At 34.5% G+C, this 20216-nt stretch overlaps 1 protein-coding gene and 1 pseudogene across 1 annotated transcript in view; one reads left to right on the top strand and one right to left on the bottom strand.

Moving 5' to 3' along the window:
* Positions 1-20216, bottom strand: part of VPS13C (vacuolar protein sorting 13 homolog C) — a 179419-nt gene that overhangs the window by 101107 nt on the left and 58096 nt on the right. The window contains exons 21-30 of the mRNA XM_045899939.3: positions 19408-19531; positions 17375-17492; positions 13709-13838; positions 12811-12889; positions 11602-11741; positions 7383-7536; positions 4127-4206; positions 2479-2538; positions 1004-1163; positions 143-259 (exon numbers count right to left, since the gene is read on the bottom strand). Of these exons, the coding sequence (XP_045755895.1) occupies positions 143-259; positions 1004-1163; positions 2479-2538; positions 4127-4206; positions 7383-7536; positions 11602-11741; positions 12811-12889; positions 13709-13838; positions 17375-17492; positions 19408-19531 (1162 nt within the window). The remainder of the gene's footprint in view (positions 1-142; positions 260-1003; positions 1164-2478; positions 2539-4126; positions 4207-7382; positions 7537-11601; positions 11742-12810; positions 12890-13708; positions 13839-17374; positions 17493-19407; positions 19532-20216) is intronic.
* On the top strand, positions 4678-6020 carry LOC123861133 (heterogeneous nuclear ribonucleoprotein A3-like; annotated as a pseudogene).

The following is a 20216-nucleotide window of genomic DNA, read 5'->3' as shown; positions in this document are numbered from 1 at the left end:
TCTGTCTCAAATAAATAAATAAAATCTTTAAAAAAAAAAAAAAATTATCGTTTTCACAGCTCAGAGCCCTCCATTTATGTATTTTTAACATTTTTTAAAAAGCTATCTTTTAAACAATTTTTAACAGTGTGAAAACTTTTACCTTGAATCTTGATTTCAGCAATATTGTTCTTCTCATCGCAAACAGTGACACAGAAAGCATTCAATTTGGCAAACAGCCTGAAGTCAATAATGTCCCTATCTTTAGAGGATACAATCACTAAAAATAAAACAAAGCATTCTATCACATGAGATTCTAGTAATTCAAACTCTATTAAGGTTTCTTCCTTAGATTAAGTGATCCACAGTTCTGTTTTAAAAAATTATAAAATTCTCAAGTTCTTAAAGATTTCAAATATTTTTTTTTGCTTTATATATTCTGTACAGTTTGCATTTTTCATATTGAGATATTACTTTTATAATTTAAAAGCAAGAAAAAAACACAAAATAAATAACATAAGGACACTGAAACTCAGAGAAGTAAAATAATGTGCCTACGGTCACTTAATTTAAGTAGCAGAGGCAGGATTTAAACTGAATTCTTCCTGATCTGAAATCTGGGCTCTTGTCCAACTAGATGCTATCCCTGCACTGCTATCCTCATGTCTCTGGGTCTTACTTCCTTATTTGTAAAATGGAAGGGAAGACCAACCCTCTGTGGGGCCTCTTCAGGAGCCACAGATAAGGAAGAACTCAATGTAAATAGAGGTTTTCTTCCCTATTATCCACCTAAAGCATTCCCCACCACCACCAAAGAACAAAAACAGGTATTTTTTTTTTTAAAGCAACAGTATTAGTTACCTTTTCCTTATATAGCAGTTACCCACATATGATTTTGTTTGAAGAAAAGGACAGAAGTGGGAAAAATGGCACACAAAAGACTGAGCTAAATGATCTCTAAGATTCATTTTTTTCCTCTAGATTCTAACATGCTTGTTAACAAGAAATGAAGTGTTTTTCATACCTTTCTGCAGAGCTGAATTTTTTTGTTGCTTCTCATCTGAAATTTGCACTTCTTTAGAATCACTTCTTTGGTCATCGGATGGAATTATGGTTGTCAGGTAATTAATAGAAGACAGAAGAGCTTGTGTTTGCAGCAACAGATTTAAAGATGAAAAAGCCACCTAGAAATTTTTTAAAAAGAAAATCTGTTTTTCAGGCCAATCATACCCATAATCTCCACGATGGACCTAAAAGGCTTCTAGCTAGGCTTACATCACTGCTTCCACAGCTTGGAAGGAAGAGAGAGGAGATCAAGACTCATAACCTAGACTCCTTAAACAGGAAATATATAGAGAGTAAATCACACTTACACACATTGAGAGTTCCTATGAATATCAAAGTAACCTAATTATTCCATTTCCCAAGCAGAATTAACATGGAGCCTATAATCAGCTTGTCATGACCATCCCAATATCCATCATGTTTTTGGATCTTCAACGGACTCTTTATTATGATTACATAAAACATATAAGTTAGATCATGAAACTCCCAAATCACCATGTGTTAATACTAGGTCAAGAAATAATTTCAAATGTGATATTCATGAGATTTAAATATAAAAAGTACAATTATAAGTGAATTCTCAGTTACTAAATGATTGTCTAAAACCATAATAGTCTTATCATTTAAATAGATAGATAATATATCTTTTAGAAAAATAAGTTACATTTTTTAAAACAGTGACCCAAGAAAGCTAAGACACCAACAAAAACTGCTTTCAGGAATATGTGGTTTTCTAATAGCAAATGAAAGTTTTAAAAAAAAATCTTTGCTTAAATAAAAGAATTTCCTTTTGGGCTCCCTGCTCAGCGGGGAGTCTGCTTCTCCCTCTGACCCTCTTTCCTCTCATGCTCTCTCTCAAATAAATAAATAAAATCTTAAGAAAAAAAATTTCCTTTTATTGCCTCAGAGCACTAAGTGGATATAAAAGACTATAAAAAGGAGGGTTCACAATATTCAACAGATTCTCCCATCTCTCAAAAGTGTAACCTAAAATTCCTATCTCTGATTATCTTTTTAATGTAACCCACAACTACTTTTGTTTCGTCTTCCTCCATGTGACTACCTTCATGTGGCTCCAGAAGTACTCAACATCTCTCCTTGTCTTTCACACTTTCTTAGCCCTGTATTAAACAGCAGTATATAGTATGATTTGTTTAAAATCCTGTTGTTTCTTTGTAAATGAAAGTTCTGTCATCTATAGCATTCCCTTTATAAGAAATAATTAGGATGTGCTACAGTAGGTTAAAACACCAGCTCTACGATACTAAATGATAAATATAGAGCATGGCAGGTATCTATGAGATTAATTTATAACTTTTATTGGTTCTTGATAATTTCATCAGATTACCCAGTCATTATTCCTCAAAGGATACTGGAGCCTTCCACAGTAAGTTATTTTCAAATAAGATATATTCTTTAAACTAAATTTCTTACCTTAAGTGTTTGTTCAGTTTTTTCAAATGTGGTTTGGAAACTAGGTCCATTCTTATCAGCCTAAAAAAAAAGAACAAAAGTTCTAAAGAAAGATTTAAGACCAAAGTAAATAAATCACTTATTATGATCTTTAGCTTATTTTTTATATTATTCAGAACTGTAATTTTATGTATATTATATAATTTTACTGTCATTATTTTAAATTTATAGCCAAATTATTTATTTATTACAGTCGTGCAAATTTGTTCTCCTCTTCAAATATGGAAGACCATGTAGGTGGGGACTACAGCTAGAGACCAGAATTATAAACTCTGAAGGCTGGAAGGCTTAAAGGTCATCTAGCCCATCCATCACCCAAACGCTGAATCCCTTTATATCTTTGGGAAGTCTATTTTAGGTTCACTCCACTGAAAGAAATCTCATTTTCTTACAAATTTAATCTTTAGAGAAATTTGATTTAATTAGGTCTTCATACTAAGTCAAAAATCTATCTCCCATCATAATTATCTATTGGTTCAAGTTCTGTCTCTTGGGAACATCCACAGTAAATTCAGTTTTACCTCTTGTGAGAAGCCTTCTGGCTAGGCCAGTTTCTCTGCCTCTTTTTTTTTTTAAGATTATATTTATTTGAGGGCGCCTGGGTGGCTCAGATGGTTAAGTCTGTGCGTTTGGCTCAGGTCATGATCCCAGGGTCCTGGGATTGAGTCCCACATTGGGCTCCCTGCTCCTTGGGAGCCTATTTCTCCCTCTGCCTCTCTCTCTGTCTCTCATGAATAAATAAATATAATCTTTAAGAAAAGATTATATTTGTTTGAGAGAGAGAGAGAGAGAGCATGAGCAGGGGGAGGGGGAGCAGAGGGTGAGGGAGAAGCAGACTCCCCGCCGAGCAGGGAGCCAGATGCGGGGCTCAAACCTAGGATCCCGAGATCATGACCTGAGCCGAAGACAGATGCTTAACCAACTGAGCCACCCAGGCTCCCCATCTCTGCCTCTTTAATGCAATAAAACTTTATACTCTTCTTTGTGAGAGAATCAACCACATTATATTTTAATTTTTATCTACTTGTCTATCTTCCTACAAGTCCTTAATTTCCTTGAAAACAGGGAATGTTTTTAATCTCTGTATCCCAAGTGCCTAACAGAACCTGACAAAGACATTCAATAAATAGTTGTTGAATGATTAAACAAATCAACTAATCCTGAATGAAGCGAAATACCATTACTTCCTTCAGCATTTCTCATATATCTTTTTGTCCTTTCCCAATCCTGGCAGTTCTTTTCTGCACCCAATCAAATTTGACTTTATCCCTTTAGATGAAGGATACTCAGCCAAATATCACCTACACATACAACGAATATAGGCAGGTGAATATGCCCCAAGAGATAGGAGTGCATTCTACATCATCCCAAGCTTCTATCTTTGGGGACAGGGAGCTTGGTGGCTTCTTAATGGTCCTAGTCTTGTACGTAAGTGAAAGAGAAAGTGTAACATGAAAATGGAAAAAGAAACAGTGGATATCCCTGTGGTTAAAACCTATGACAAACATCTAGAGCATTTACTGATCTGCTTTTTCTACTAATCATCTTTTTCCTTCCAGAGGACAGTTTAGAGTATACAATAAATATGTAAACATTTTATGGCCCTTACCTTAACATATTCTACTTTTAAGAGATCTAATCCAGGTTTATCAGAAGAGCTAATCAAGTGAAGGGGCTTCTTTCGGGATCCTAGATTAAAAAAAAGAAAAAAGTGTTTCAAATAAATTGCTCTTTTTTTAAGATTGGAATTTTCTGTATGTCTTTTTCTTCTTAAAAAAAATGTTGTTAATTAAGCTTTAACAGACTATCTGCACATATTTTCACGCACTGGTGAATAAATAAACCAATCTAAATATTGATCTTACCTTTAGCATCCAGCTTACTTAAAAACATGCATATTTATTTTCATTTGATTTTACATCTGTGTTCAAAAATAATCAATACTTCCCTAGATATTTTTAAGGACATATGTGCATTTATATGGCAGTAGAAAGACAAGTTAATTAAGAATTAAGAAAAATTAATTCTAGTTCATCTCTACCCTTACTAGGAGATACTCAACTTTAGTTTCTCAACTATATAACAAGACTGAACTAGAAAAATATGTAATACCGGGTCCCATATTGAACTCGAGTTGGAAGAGGTGAGTCCGGTCTTAAAATGGAGGTAAAACCGCCGCCCGGTCACCCCCAGCCTAACTCCGGCCGTGGCCACCGCCACCGCCGGGGGGAGGAGGGCCATGATCCAAAGGAACCAGAGCAGTTGAGAAAACTGTTTATTGGTGGTTTGAGCTTTGAAACTACAGATGATAGTTTAAGAGAACATTTTGAAAAATGGGGTACACTTACAAATTGTGTGGTGATGAGAGACCCCCAAACAAAACATTCCAGGGGTTTTGGTTTTGTGACTTACTCTTGTGTTGAAGAAGTGGATGCAGCAATGTGTGCCCGACCACACAAGGTTGATGGGCATGTAGTGGAACCAAAGACAGCTGTTTCTAGAGAACATTCTGTAAAGCCTGGTGCCCATCTAACAGCGAAGAAAATTTTTGTTGGTGGTATTAAAAAAGATACAGAAGAATATAATTTGAGAGACTACTTTGAAAAGTATGGCAAGATTGAAACCATAGAAGTTGTAGAAGACAGGCAGAGTGGAAAAAAGAGAGGATGTGCTTTTGTAACTTTTGATGATCATGATACAGTTGATAAAACTGTTGTTCAGAAATACCACACTATTTATGAGCATAACTGTGAAGTGAAAAAAGCCCTTTCTAAACAAGAAATGCAGTCTGCTGGATCACAAAGAGGTCGTGGAGGTGGATCTGGCAACTTCATGGGTCGTGGAGGAAACTTTGGAAGTGGTGGTAACTTTGGCCGTGGTGGAAACTTTGGTGGAAGAGAAGGCTATCATGGCGGAGGTGGTGGCAGCAGAGGTAGTTATGGAGGAGGTGATGGTGGATATAATGGATTTGGAGGTGATGGTGGCAACTATGGCGATGGTCCTGGTTATAGACGTAGAGGAGGCTATGGTGGTGGTGGACCAGGATATGGACACCAAGGAGGCAGATATGGAGGTGGTGGTGCAGTATATGATGGTTACAATGAAGGAGGAAATTTTGGAGGTAACTATGGTGGTGGTGGGAACTATCATGATTTTGGAAATTATAGTGGACAACAGGAATCAAATTAGGGCCCATGAAGGGGGGCAGTTTTGGTGGAAGAAGCTCGGGCAGTCCCTATGGTGGTGGTTATGGATCTGGTGGTGGAAGTGGTGGATATGGTAGCAGAAGGTTCTAAAAAAATTTCAGAAGAAAAAGGCTACAGTTCTTAGCAGGAGAGCGAGGAGTTGTCAGGAAAGCTGCAGGTTACTTTGAGACAGTCGTCCCAAATGCATTAGAGGAACTGTAAAAATCTGCCACAGAAGGAACGATGATCCAGAGTCAGAAAAGTTACTGCAGCTTAAAAAGGAAGCCCTTATTGTTCAGGACTCTCATAGCCACAGTTTGCACAAAGTGCAGCTATTGATTAATGCAATGTAGTGTCAATTAGATGTACATTCCTGAGGTCTTTTATCTGTTGTAGTTTTGTCTTTTTCTTTTTATTACATCAGGTATATTGCCCTGTAAATTGTGGTAGTGGTACCATGAATAAAAAATTAAGGAATTAAAAAAAAAAAAAGAAAAATATATAATACCTTACTCAGCTATAAAATTCTAAGAATATTTCATTCATATTAAAGAATTTGCATAATTTTCTTTGTTTAGGCCAAGAGAGAAGGCATATTAGAAAAGAAAGTATTTTCTAAGGGAGGGGAATTGCTAAATTTCTTTTAATTTAAAAACTACAGGTACACTACTAGATATCCTCTATATCCTTCACATAAACATACCAAGGAACTGCCTCAAAAAGCTGTGGAAGAAGTGATTTATACACCACTTTATCCATCTTTTATTATTTGCAGTTCTATAACTCCTGCTCCTGAGAAATCTCAGAATTTTCACTTCAGCATCAAGGTCATAACCTTCCCTAAAGGAAAAAACAGCCTAGCAAATTTTTTACATTTTCCCCTCAAGACAGTAATGTAAACTCCATCCAAACATAGTGTTTATAGAAACTGACTAACATATAAAACATTTTTCTTCTAAACTGAGATGTGTTTTAGTTTCAACTATTAAAAAATAACAAAAATAGGACTTTATATTTGACTAAAACATTAGGCAAATATTAAGTAATTACTGTAGATTCACCCATTACATCATTCCTCAAATACTTAATTAGCACATAAGATGTACACTGAAATAAACCATAAGAGCTTCTAAAATAATGAATTTTATCCCCCATCCTAAGTTTTTATAACCTAGTGCTGCTTCTGATATATAAACACTATTTAATAGAAAGAACAAAGACTTTAATATTACAAGATCAGAGATAAATTCTAGGTTTTGCCATTCCTAAAATGCATGGTCTTGAATAAGCCACTTAATCCCTCCTTATTTAACCTTTCTTTGTAAAATGGGAATAATATTCCCTACATAAAGGAGATTTATATGGACTCTCTAAGACAGCAGATCACAGTAGCTAAGAATACAAACCCAGACTTCCAGGGTTTTAATTGGTTTTAATCATGTTTTAGCCACTAACCAGCAGTATGACCCTGGTTAAATTATATAAAATTTATGCCTTAGTTTCTTCATATGTAAATTGGAGATAATAACATTGTCATAAGGGTTAAATGAGTTATTATTTATAAAATTCTTAAAACAGGTGCTATTATTTATTATAAATATTATTATATACACAAGTGTTTCAGATACTAAAAGTGATATTAAATTTATAAACCATCATTTCTATTTTTACAACTATTACCTTGAATTTCATGGTAATCCAAGCTGATTTTCTTTAAATAAGATACCATAGTTATATCAAATGTTCTCATCGTAGCCTCTGTTCCTAAATGAGTAACATTAAATACTAGAATTGTATCTTCTTCTTTCTGTTGTTTGGTAAATTCCAAAACCACCTAAAAGATCAGGACAGAAAATAAAGGCTTGATGAATTTTAGAATCATGCTTAAAAACAAAATTTTTTTTCATACATATCATCATGAGAATAATAGAAACTTTGCTCATACTTTCTTACTACCATAAAGTTATTTACTATGACTGGAAATGATCACCTTAAATTCTATTATTCAGAATACAACTATATCTATATAAAAATCATGATATAATTTTACATCAATTATTGATTTACTTTTTTAATTTAGTAGAAACAGGAATGTATGTATTCTTACTAAATTTTTTTTTTTTTATTTGAGACAGAGAGAATGAGAGACAGAGAGCATGAGAGGGAGGAGGGTCAGAAGGAGAAGCAGACTCCCTGCCGAGCAGGGAGCCTGACGCGGGACTCGATCCCGGGACTCCAGGATCATGACCTGAGCCGAAGGCAGTCGCCCAACCAATTGAGCCACCCAGGCGCCCCCTAAAATGTTTTTCTTAAACCTATCATGTTTAGATGTTTAACCCTATCATGTTTAAACCTACCATCATGTTGTGTGTTGATTTAAAAAAAAAACAGCATTCCCATTAAAGTATAAAGTATGACAGGCTATTCACTATTACAGTATTATTTAAATTAATTCTGGATATGACAGCCAGTATATTTAGTCAATCAAATACAAAATATTTATGTGGCAATTTTTTTTTTTTTGAAGATTTATTTGACAGAGAGAGACACAGAGAGAGAGGGAACATAAGCAGGGGGAGTGGGAGACGGAGAAGCAGGCTTCCCGCGGAGCAGGGAGCCCGATGCCGGGCTCAATTCCAGGACCCTAGGATCATGACCTGAGCCGAAGGCAGACGCTTAACAACTGAGCCACCCAGGCGCCCCCACGTGGCAATTTTTAAAACATGAAAGTTCTTTGATATTCCATCAAGAGATAGAGATCTTTGTCTACCATCTTTGAATTTCAACAGGCTTGTGACTACTTCATTCAACGGACTACAGAGGAAGCAACACTATAATAACTTCCAATGGTAAGAAAGACCCATAAAACTTCCACCTGGGAATGCATACTGAGGGAAAGCTCGTTGCCATGTAAAAAGTTCAACTACCCAGACACTGCCATGTTCAGGAGGCCATGAGTAAGCATTTCAAACAGTCCCAGCTGAGCTCCCAGCCAACAGCCAGTATTAAGTGCCAGCTTCAAGGGTGAGACACTCTGAGGCCCTCTGAAGCTTCAGGTCACTGTAGCTCCAGCAAATCTGACTGTAACCAAATGAAAAGCTATACACAAAAATTACTAAGCTGGGAGGTGCCTGGGTGGCTCAGTGGGTTAAGCCTTTGATTCAGGTCATGATCTCAGGGTCCTGGGATCAAGCCCAGTGTCGGGCTCCCTGCTCAGCGGGGAGTCAGCTTCTCCCTCCCCTCTGCCCCCCTGACCCCCCCAAGTGCTCACTCTCTCTCTCTCCCTCTCTCAAATAAATAAATAAAAATCTTTTTAAAAAATTGCTAAGCTGGGCCCTTCCACAATTTCTAACCCATAATACTCTGAGCAAAATAAAACAGCTGTTTTGAGCTATCATGTTTTGGGATAACCTGTTAGGTGGCAATAACAACCAGAACAGTGTAAATACTGAAAAAAAGCAAAAATAACATTGTTGGCAGTGATATATACTTAAGAAAAACTAGGAGTGTCAACTGAAAAATAGAAACAATAAGATAGTATAAGATATTCAGTACAGAGTTGTTATATAAAAGTAAATTTCAGATAAATCAATGATTTAAAGTGAAAGCAATGAAATAATAAAATAATATATTAAATTGTGGGTAAATATTTTTGTAATCGAGAATTTTCTAGACATACACTAAGATATAAAGAAAAAATTTAATATATTTCACTACAGCAACATTTAAAACCTCAAAATGGCAAAAGAAGTCAAGTTGGGAAAAACAACACTATTTTTTCTTAGATGATTCTGATTATCATTGTTTATCATTTTAGTTTATTCATTCAATATTCAATAAAATATTTATTGGGCATCATCTACCATGTACAAGGCCATACCAGCTGCTAGGAACATCAAAGTGACCAGGACAGACAAGGTCCTTGTCCTGATGGAGCTTATATTCTAAGAAGAGTGGGGAAAAGTGAAGGTTCCCTTTATTGGGTAGTCAGGCCTTTCCAGTAAGACGGCACTTGAGCAAGTATCTAATAGAAGTAAAGAATCAAGTCATACAGAAAAAGAGTGTTCCAGGCAAAAAAACATCAACAAAAAAAAAAACACAAAAAAATACCCCGGCAAGCACAATGAATGTGCTTTGGTATATATAAGGAAGAACAAAAGGCAAGTGTAAGCTCCATAAGGCAAGAACTTTGTGCTCACTGCTATAACTTCAGTATCTAAAACAATGCACTCCATGATGACACTTGATGAATATTTACTGAAGGGATCATGAAATATGCCTGGAGCAGAGTGAGCAACACAGAAGAGAACTGAAGATGAATCTAAAGAAGTCACATGGGGTGACCTGTATGCCATGTAAGGCCTAGCAGGCCATGGGAAGGACTTAACCCTTTACTCTAATCAAGATGGAGGCCATCATGGAACACTACATCTAAAACTAATGATGTAATATATGGGGATTAACATAAGAATAAAAAAAAAAAAAGAAATGCTTTATAAAAAAAAAAACTAATGATGTATTGTATGGTGACTAACATAACATAATAAAATTAAATTAAATTTAAAAAAAAAAAGATGGAGGCCAACGGATAGTTGTGAGCAAAGAAATGACATGATCTGACTTTTACTTTAAAAGAAACACTGAACGCTATATCAAGAACTAATGATGTACTATACAGTGGCTAATTGAACATAATAAAAAAATAAAAAATAAAAGGATTACTCTGAGGGCACCTGGGTGGCTCCATCAGTTAAGTGTCCAACTCTTGATTTTGGCTCAAGGTTATGGTCTCAGAGTCATGAGATCAAGCCCTGCATCAGGCTTGGTTCTCTCTCTCCCTCTCCTCCCCGCCCCCCACAAACCTCGCTGGCATGCTCTAAAAAAAAAAAAAAAAGGATCACTCTAGCTACTGTGTTAAGAACAGAATAACTTACGGAAGCAGAGAGACATTATGAGGCTACTGCACTAGTCCAGGCAAGACGGTGACTTGGACAGTGCAGTAGAAAAGCAATCATTTGAATGTATTCTGAAGTTAGAGTCAAGGGATTTTCTGATACTTTAGATGGGCATATGAAAAACAGAGAGAAGTCAAAGAAGGCTAAAGATAAATAATACATATTTCCTTTAAACAAATACCAATAATACTTAGAGGGATTTATATACACAATTAAAATCTGGTATTTCTGACATTACATTTTAGGACATCATCTCACACTGGGATATAAAGCAGTCAATAAGAAACATCTTTTTATACCTTTGTGTTTTATTATCAAAGCAATGCATATTTATTATTAAAAATTTAGAGTATATGGAAAAACAAACAGGCACAAATAAGAAACCATAATTCCACTGCACAGAAATGAACGTTGTCCATCATGCATTATCAAAGAAAAAAATGCATGTGTAATTTCTAAATAGAATCATGATGTCCTTGGTTATTATAATCTCTTTTTTCTCTAAAAGCATGATATTTATAAACATCTTTCCAGGTCAATGTTTCCTTTTATTACATGCTTTTAATGGATATAAAGACATGCTGAAAATTTAGGTTGTTTATACTTTTCTGAACTATAAACATAAAAATAAGCAATATTATTTAGCTTAAAAGTAAAAAAAAGAATTAATGTAAACATGTCATAGAAATTTTCTACAGAAAAGAAAATCTCATTTAGGTATCTTGAGCTTTTCCAGAATAGATTAGATACAGTACAGATCACTCTCATATCAGTTTTTACAAAATAACATTTCATTTTCTTGGAACTGTGTGTGTGTGTGTTAGGAAGTAGGGAAGACAGAGTATATTTTTAATATACTTAATGTTTGAATCTAGCATGAGATAGTTTACAAGGATAGTGATGACAACAATATATTTATTTATAGACAAAACAAAAATACCTACCTCTTTAATTTCAAACTTTAGTAAAAGATTAATGAGCTCCTCATTTGGGGCCTCTGCAACTTTTTTTAGTACTGAACTTGTCACACTTTTACCAGTCTGTGTATCTCCATCTTCGGCATCAAAATATTCATCATCAGACTCTAAAGAACACATTCATTTGACCTGAGAGAATGCCCACTGAAAACTGCATGAAACACTCAAATCTCTCAAAAGTAAAATTCATTTATTAGATATAATCTTCATATTTAGAATCAGAATACAGTTATGTTTTTCGAATCCCACCAAGTAACTCAACCTGGCAAGTGATAATGATATATAAAGACCAAACTACCCTATTATTTTTTTCCTTCAATAGTTCTGTTTTTCAATTCAGTTCACTAATTCAATATTCAATATAAATAACTGTTTGGCATCATCTATCATACATCAGTCTGTACCAGACATTAAGGATACTAAAGTAAACAGGGCAGACATGGTCCTTGTTCTCATGAAGCTTACACTCTACTTCAAAATTAAACAAGATCAGTTAGGCTAGAGCTAGAAAAAAAGATCAGATCAGGTAGAAATTGGGGCAAAAAAGAAAAAGTAGCTTATTTAGACTCTTATGCACTGTCAATCACAAAAATCCTTTCGGGGCACCTGGGTGGCTAAGTCAGTTAAGCGTCTGCCTTCAGGTCAGCTCGTGATGCCGGGGTCCTGGGATTGAGCTCCATGTTGGGCTCCTTGCTCAGTAAGGGAGTCTGCTTCTCCCTCTCCCTCCCCCAGCTTGTGCTCTCTCTCTCTCTCTCTCTCACTCACTCTCTCAAACAAATAAAATCTTAAAAAAAAAAAAATCCTTTCATTCAAATGAAGAAACTGGCCTTAAAAAAAAAGTGACTCCATTTCTGGGTTCTCTATTCTGTTCCATTGATCTATATTATCTGTTTTTGTGCCAGTACCATACTGTCTTGATGAATCACTAAATTCTACCCCCAAATTAATAATACACTGTATGTTAACTAACTTGAATTTAAACAAAACCAAAAAAAAAGTGACTCAAAATGACACTGTTGGTTAGTAGAACAACTAGAACATGTGTTCTAGAACAACTAGAACTAAAACCAGTGAGTTGCTTTAATACTTTCAAAATTCCTTTATTTTCTGAAAATCTTATCTCTATATACAAATGTATATAGGCTTGGTTTAATAAAGAACATTTACTTTCCTTACCTGATTCTACTCCATCTAGCAACAGTGCAGTACCAAGTAGGTCCTTTGTCCTATCTGAAATAATGGGAATTGAGGATACCTAGAAAAGAATACAAAAAGTTTTCTTAACATACTGATTTAGCAGGATCAAATGTACTTAAATGAGAAAAATACTGAAAAAGTAATAGAGGATAGAGAGAGATGGAAAACCACATATACACACAATACACAAATCTTCCAAAAAAGCACTTTATGCAATCAATGGTTGGCTGATGTTTACTAACGATTAAGACTACCACCTGTATTCGTAAGGGCAGACTGTGTACTACTCTAGTAGACAAGTCTACTTACCATAGTGTATCATTTAGTTGCTGTCTCTGACAATACTAACTGGGCGTCTGTATCACAGGTTCCTGGAAAATGGTATCAGCACTGGTGGGCTCTCTCAAATTTCATTTCAAAGTAAGTGGAAATTTAACACCTTTTCTATGTTGTAAAGATCAATTCCAATTAAAGTTATCTACAACTTTTAAGTCTAATGTGTATGAAAATTACATACAAATTATTCTATTTTGTAATAGTTTTAAGGAAGATTTTTGTATCTAATTTACTTAAACACATTTCATAAATTTGTAAAACATTTTTTTCCTTTCATTTATGTCTTTTTGTTCCCTTTGTTCTCTAAAAGCTGACTTCCTACCACCACTCTAAACAGTAGTGAAAACAGGCTTCAAAATTTACCTATTCAATGCCATATGCACTTTTGTATAGAATCAGCAACATTAAACTTCAGAAGTGTATCAAATAAATGAAACTGGCCCTAAAAAATATTCAAAAACAAATTAGCTCAAAGAAAGATGAAAAAACTTCACCATATACAGATATGTAAAGATGCAGCATTTTTATTATATCCATTTACCTGTCTCTCTGGAGACTGTGCAGAGGATTTCTGTGGCAAGGGTATACTGTTAATCAAACATAGCACATCTTTCATCTTCTGGTCAGAAATCCTCACATGCACCAACGGAAGTCCTCCAGATGCTTTCAATCTAAAAATACAATTCAACTGTAAGGTTTTAAGGTCCAGCTTCTCTCTATTATGGGGGAGGGGGGAAATGGATTTGAGACTACACTGTGGAGTCAAAGTGACTCTGGACATGTTTTAATCTAACTAATGCCTCATTCAGTCAACATTGTTAGAGCATGAGAGGTTCTGCGTAAGCCAAGTTTCCAGATAATTTTAATGTATCCCTCTTCAGCAGCCAAACCTTTTAAAGTTAACTGATTTTTATGAACATATTTTCAAACACAATGTCTAATTTTTAAAACCACTATACATGCTTTAACTATTTCCTGGCATCAAAGATTTTATATTATACATATCTAAGAGTATCTACTCCATCACTCTCTATCCCCTTGCCTTGCTTTATTTCTGTTTCTAGTACTTGTCAGCACCTGACATATCATATATATTTGCTTATTTTATGTCTCCTGATTAAAATATACGCACCCTGGGCACCTGGGTGGCTCAGTCGGTTAAGCGACTGCCTTCGGCTCAGGTCATGATCCTGGAGTCCCGGGATCGAGTCCCGCATCGGGCTCCCTGCTCGGCAGGGGGTCTGCTTCTCCCTCTGACCCTCTTCCCTCTCGTGCTCTCTCTCTCATTCTCTCTCTCAAATAAATAAATAAAATCTTAAAAAAAAATAAAATAAAATAAAATAAAATAAAATAAAATATACGCACCCTGAGGACATCTGTTTTACCCACTGCTGAATCACTGCTATGCTTTCATTAGTTGCTTACTTTTGGGCCCTGCTTCTACTTGGCTTCCCTACTCAGCATAACTGCCTTGGTTTATCTGTCTCAATAGCTTTGTGGCAGCTGTTTGCTGCTCAGGAAGTTCTTTCCAGTTACTGCTTATCTTTGACTTGCCAACGTGAGCAGCTCAAGTTGACAGCTGCCTAACGATTATATGAAGAATGATATTCTGTATAAGGCACAAATGGAAAGAGGCCCATTGGCTATTCCTGTCTCAAGATATTGAACTTTCTATAAAAGTACTCTGTAAGTTGAAAGCACCATAAATATGTAAAGATGCTTCTTTATTATTTGTGAAACTAAAGGCATCTCAAATAGAGGGACTGGATGAACCCTCCCACCCAAAATAACTACAAAGTTGGACAAAATACATGAAACAATGGTTTAAAAGACATTGGACATTAGTCAACAAAAGACAGATGAAAAATGGAAAACAAATGAGGGAAGACCTAGGAATACCCCAGCCTACTGACTTAAGAATTTCAAAATATGAGAGGTACAGTAAAGGAGTATTTCAAGAGAAATACACAACATTCAATGCCGATAGTAGAAAAGAAGTTCTTAAATCAGTGTTTTCAACTTCCACCTTAAAAAACTAGGAAAATGAAGTAAATGAAACCCAAAGGAAGCAGAAGGGGAAAAAGCAGTAACAAACATGAGAGTGGAAATCAATGAAATAAAAAACGGAAGGACAATAGAGAAAATAATTGAAGCCAAAAGCTGATTCTTTCAGAAGATGATCAACAAAACTGATAAACTGATCAGGAAAAAAAGAGAAAAGGCACAAACTACTAACATCAGCAGAGAGAGAGATATAGCATCACTACAAATTCTCTATGTATTAAAAAGGCAATATAATAATATATGAACAATCTTATGACAATAAACTCAAAAACTAAGATGGACAGATTCCTTCCTTAAAAGACAAACTACCAAAGATCACTCAAAAAAATCTGAATAGCTCTATCTATAAAATATATTGAATTTGCAGTTAAAAACTCTCCCCCAAAAAACAAAACTCAAGTCCAGATGGCTTCACTAAATGAACTCCACCAAGCATATAGAGAAGAAATAATTCTACACAACTTCCTCCAAAAAACTCACTCCATGAGGCCAACATTACCCTGATATGCTGATACAAAAACAATGAAAGCACAAATATCCCTCACAAATAGAGATGTTGACCCTTGAACAACTTGGGTTTGAGCTCCATGGGTCTACTTAAATGCGGATTTTTTTTCAATAAATACGATGAAGTACTGTAATTGTATTTTCTCTCCCTTATGATTTTCTTAATAATATTTTCTTTTCTCTAGCTTTATTGTAAAAACAGAAGATATAACACATACACAAAATATGTGTTAATCAACTGCTAATATTATCAGTAAGGCTTCCAGTTAAAGGTAGGCTTTTAGTAGTTAAGTTTAGGTGAAATCAAAAGTTATATATGGATTTTCAAAAGAGCGAGTGTGGGACTGGGATGGGGGCTAGTGCCTCTAACCCTTGCACTGTTCAAGGGCCAACTGTATAAAAGGACACAAGGACTCTGGGGGGATGATGGATGTGTTCATTATCTTGACTATAGTGATGGTTTCATAGATATATACGTCAAAACTTATCAAATTGTACGCTTTAATTAGATGTAGCTTACTGATATACATGTCAAAACTTATCAAATTGTATGCTTTAATTAGATGTAGCTTACTGAATATCAATAATATTTCAATAAGGCTGTTTTTAAGAAGGCAGCATAAATATTTCATAATTATCTCCTTAAATTCAAAATTCAGTTCCTACTTTTCATTCCCTTGAATTATTCTCAAGATTTTATGTGGTTTCATTATCAAAAGAGCCTCTATTTTTTTTCCCTAGTTTCAAGTTTTTATTTAAATTCCAGTTAGTTAACACACAGTGTAATATTAGTTTCAGGAGTAGAATTTAGTGATTATTACTTACATACAACATCCAGTGCTCTTCACAACAAGTGCCCTCCTTAATATCTGTCACCCATTTAACCCATCTACCCCACCTACCTCTAACTCCAGCATCTCTCAGTTCTCTATAGTTGAGTCTGTTTTCTGGTTTGCCTCTCTTTTTCTCCCCCCACCCCACATTCATCTGTTCTGTTTCTTAAATTCCACATATGAGTGAAATCATATGGTATTTGTCTTTCTCTGACTTATTTTGCTTAGCATAACAATCTCTAGCTCCATCCACATTGCTGATTTTTGAAGATTTTATTTTATTGATATTGAATTGTTGGATTTGATACATTCAAAAACACGGATAACCAACTTTTACACATTATAAAATTCCAAATACTTCTGAAATAAGAGAAGGGATACATCATAATTCAAATAAACATTTTCTTAAAAATGTATTTTTGCTATAAGATAATCATTTTTTCTGTCCTTCACAAATCTAGTTCTTTAATCAGAGGGGGAGATGAACCATGAGAGACTATGCACTCTGAGAAACGAACTGAGGGTTCTAGAGGAGAGGGGGGTGGGGGGATGGGTTAGCCTGGTGATGGGTATTAAAGAAGGCACATACTGAATGGAGCACTGGGTGTTATACACAAACAATGAATCATGGAACACTACATCAAAAACTAATGATGTAATGTATGGTGATTAACATAACATAATATAAATAAATAAATAAATAAATAAATAAATAAATAAATAAATAAATAAATAAATAGAATCCAGTAACTGATAGATACATTTCGCCTTGTTAATTTTATAATATAAAAGAAATACATTACCTGGCCATTCTAATGTCTTTTTCTACCATTGCCTTGGCCAACTCAACATGAATATCCATGGGTTGCAATATATGCATAGTTGATGGATGCTGAAATCGACACGTTTTCCAATTTTCATCTTTAAAAAAATTTTAAAATTAAACTAGTCTTCCAGATGTTCTGTGAAAAATTACTCTAACTTAATAGAAAACAGCAAACGTATTCAATAAATACTAATTTTTACTTCTTTCAGCATATGTTAAATGACCTTTATTTTTTAAAATAAGATTGACAAAAATAATAAGACTGACAGTTAATAACGTAACTGTTTATTTCAAAATGTTTTTTAGTTAGCAGTAACAGTTCATAATAAGTGGGCACTTTTCCCCACTTAATTACTAAACAATTCTCATTGGATTATTACTGCTGTATGAATACTAAAATACTTTGCTATAATAAATTATACAGTCCACATCAGAAAAAAAAATTAAAATTCACCCATGCTCTAAAAATGAGGGTTATTAATGACAAGGAATTTCAGTGTTTATTTTTTCACATGTCTACTCTAACTCCATTTGACATTCTTTAGCCTCATCCTAGGTCTATCATGTCTAGGCTATCAATCTGGCTTATGTATCTAAAGACTATGAAGTGATTCACAAGTACTGATAAAGGATAGTCTACTGTGGGGAATAAAAATATAAAGGAAAAAATCAGTGGGAAAGAAATAGTTTTATATACAAATATGTTTATAAGCATTAGTGCATATGTGATGGGGGGACAGAACAATCAAAATGGCCTATAACAGATTAAAATAAACAATGATACAAAAACAAAAAAATAAATAAAATAAAATAAGACCAACAGGAGTCAAAGACTGTGATATAAAAATAATTATAAATATATATTTGGAGGATGTTCATATAACATCTTGCATTCTAAAGCAAATAGGAAAAAAAACCAGGACTTTATTGCCCTGATTCTGGAATTAGTGGTCAAGGTAGGTGGTTGCAGTGAAAAAAGGAAAAAAAAAAATAGAAAATGACAGAGGAAAAAAAGAGGTTTCTGGGGTTCCTTAGAGAAATTACACTAGTTTAGCACATAATTCTAAAACAAAAATGAGTTTTATTAAGATTTTATGATTAAAAAAGTGTAATAATCACTTTTCTCCAAAAAAAAAAAAGTTCCAGAGTCAGACTTTCCAACAGAATCCTACACAGATCTTAAGTGATGGCAATCACTGAACATCTTTTATCACTTATAACTCAAACAATTATTATTAAGTATATATGAAAGAAAAGGCAGTTTTAATGGTTGTGTAAAATGGTCTGTGTAAAAGTACTTCCCTCCAAGGAATTAATACATAAAGCATTATGTATTTACATTTTAATAAATCTCTTCATTCCTACTAGAGTATACACTCTGCACACAGAGTTACTTTCTTTCTTCCAATGACCTACCACAAAGTGCTAAATTCAAGGATATTTAGCAAATAATTATTGCTTTTAGAAATTAAACAAGTATGGAGAACCAGTGTTCTTTACTTAAGCAGTAGAAAACACCATAACTTCTGGAAAATAATTAACTACCTTTAGGGTTTTAATACTATATCCATACTTGTCAGATATCTACAAAAGTAGATTGTATGTAATACTACTGAAATAATGACTAGGCTAATAAAGTCAAAATATTTAAAAACAAAGTAGCAAGGGAAGACAACATTGAGACATCCCAAAAGCACTGAGAAAGAAAAACTTAAGCCAATGGCAACTTCTATTTTTGTGTTCTGGGCAGTTTCATAGTCACATCACAACAAATAGGCAATGATTGGACCTAGATTCAAACGCTGCTAAGTACCTGAAGATGAACAGGCGTATTTTTATCTCTATTTCTACCTGTGGCAATGATTTGCACTGATGGGCTCCGATTTGGTTTTCTTAAGTGACCAACAGGATATGTGTTCAAAACATTGTCACGGTTGATATACATGCACACATATTTACCTAAGCTATTCAACATAATTTCAAGATCCTAAAAATTGAGCAAAAGCTTACCTGCTCTTGCAAAGAGTAACTGCACACTTTTTATTTCAACATCAAACTTGTCATATGCTTTATCCATTATTTCTTCCAGAGATGAATTATTAGTCTTCTGCAAACCTTGATCTTTACTGTTAAGCTAAAATGGACAAAAACTTCAATTTTCTTAGCAGAAAAATATATTAATATTTTTGTTGTGTTTTCTTAAAACCTAACTAAAATGAAAACACTGTCCTTAGTGAGTTCACGTTCTGCTTAATCCTCTGACAATTTTTTGCAAGTATTTTATTAGGAATATAATATTTCAGTATACCTCTTTAATATGTTTGGGTACTAGGTGCTCACCATATTTGTATTAATTAGAAGATCAGTTACACAGCTGTCTACCTCAAAGAACCTGTCTAGACATGCAACTCTTCCTGGCTCTCAGCAGTTATTGCAACGCATGGCTCAGCACCCCTACAACCTAACCTCTTCACCATGAAATCACAGGTTTTGTTCCTTCTTCTTCTCATTACATCACCTGAATAAACAGGCCATTAGAATTCAGCTTCAACCTCCACTTCCTTTTCCCTCTTCCCAAAGGAAGCAAGGATCCATTCGGGACTGTATTTTCTGAAATCGTCACTTTTTCTCAGATGCTTGGATTTCTAATGGGTTCGACACCCAAAACCTTAGTGTTCTCTTACTCAATTTAATTGCTGACAGTGGTATAACAAGTATATTAATATGTGTATAATTTCCTATTGTCAAAATAAGTAAATTAACAAATAACACTGTGTAATTAAACTCTGGAAATCTAGTACTTCTCTACAACTAGAAAA

The sequence above is a fragment of the Mirounga angustirostris genome, unplaced genomic scaffold (assembly GCF_029215605.1).
Source record: "Mirounga angustirostris isolate CCGP_5_RB_7025 unplaced genomic scaffold, mMirAng1.0.hap1 SCAF_9, whole genome shotgun sequence".
NCBI lineage: Eukaryota > Metazoa > Chordata > Mammalia > Carnivora > Phocidae > Mirounga > Mirounga angustirostris.
The sequence above is the reverse complement of the archived record's forward strand: the minus strand, read 5'-3'. Positions and strand labels throughout refer to the sequence as shown.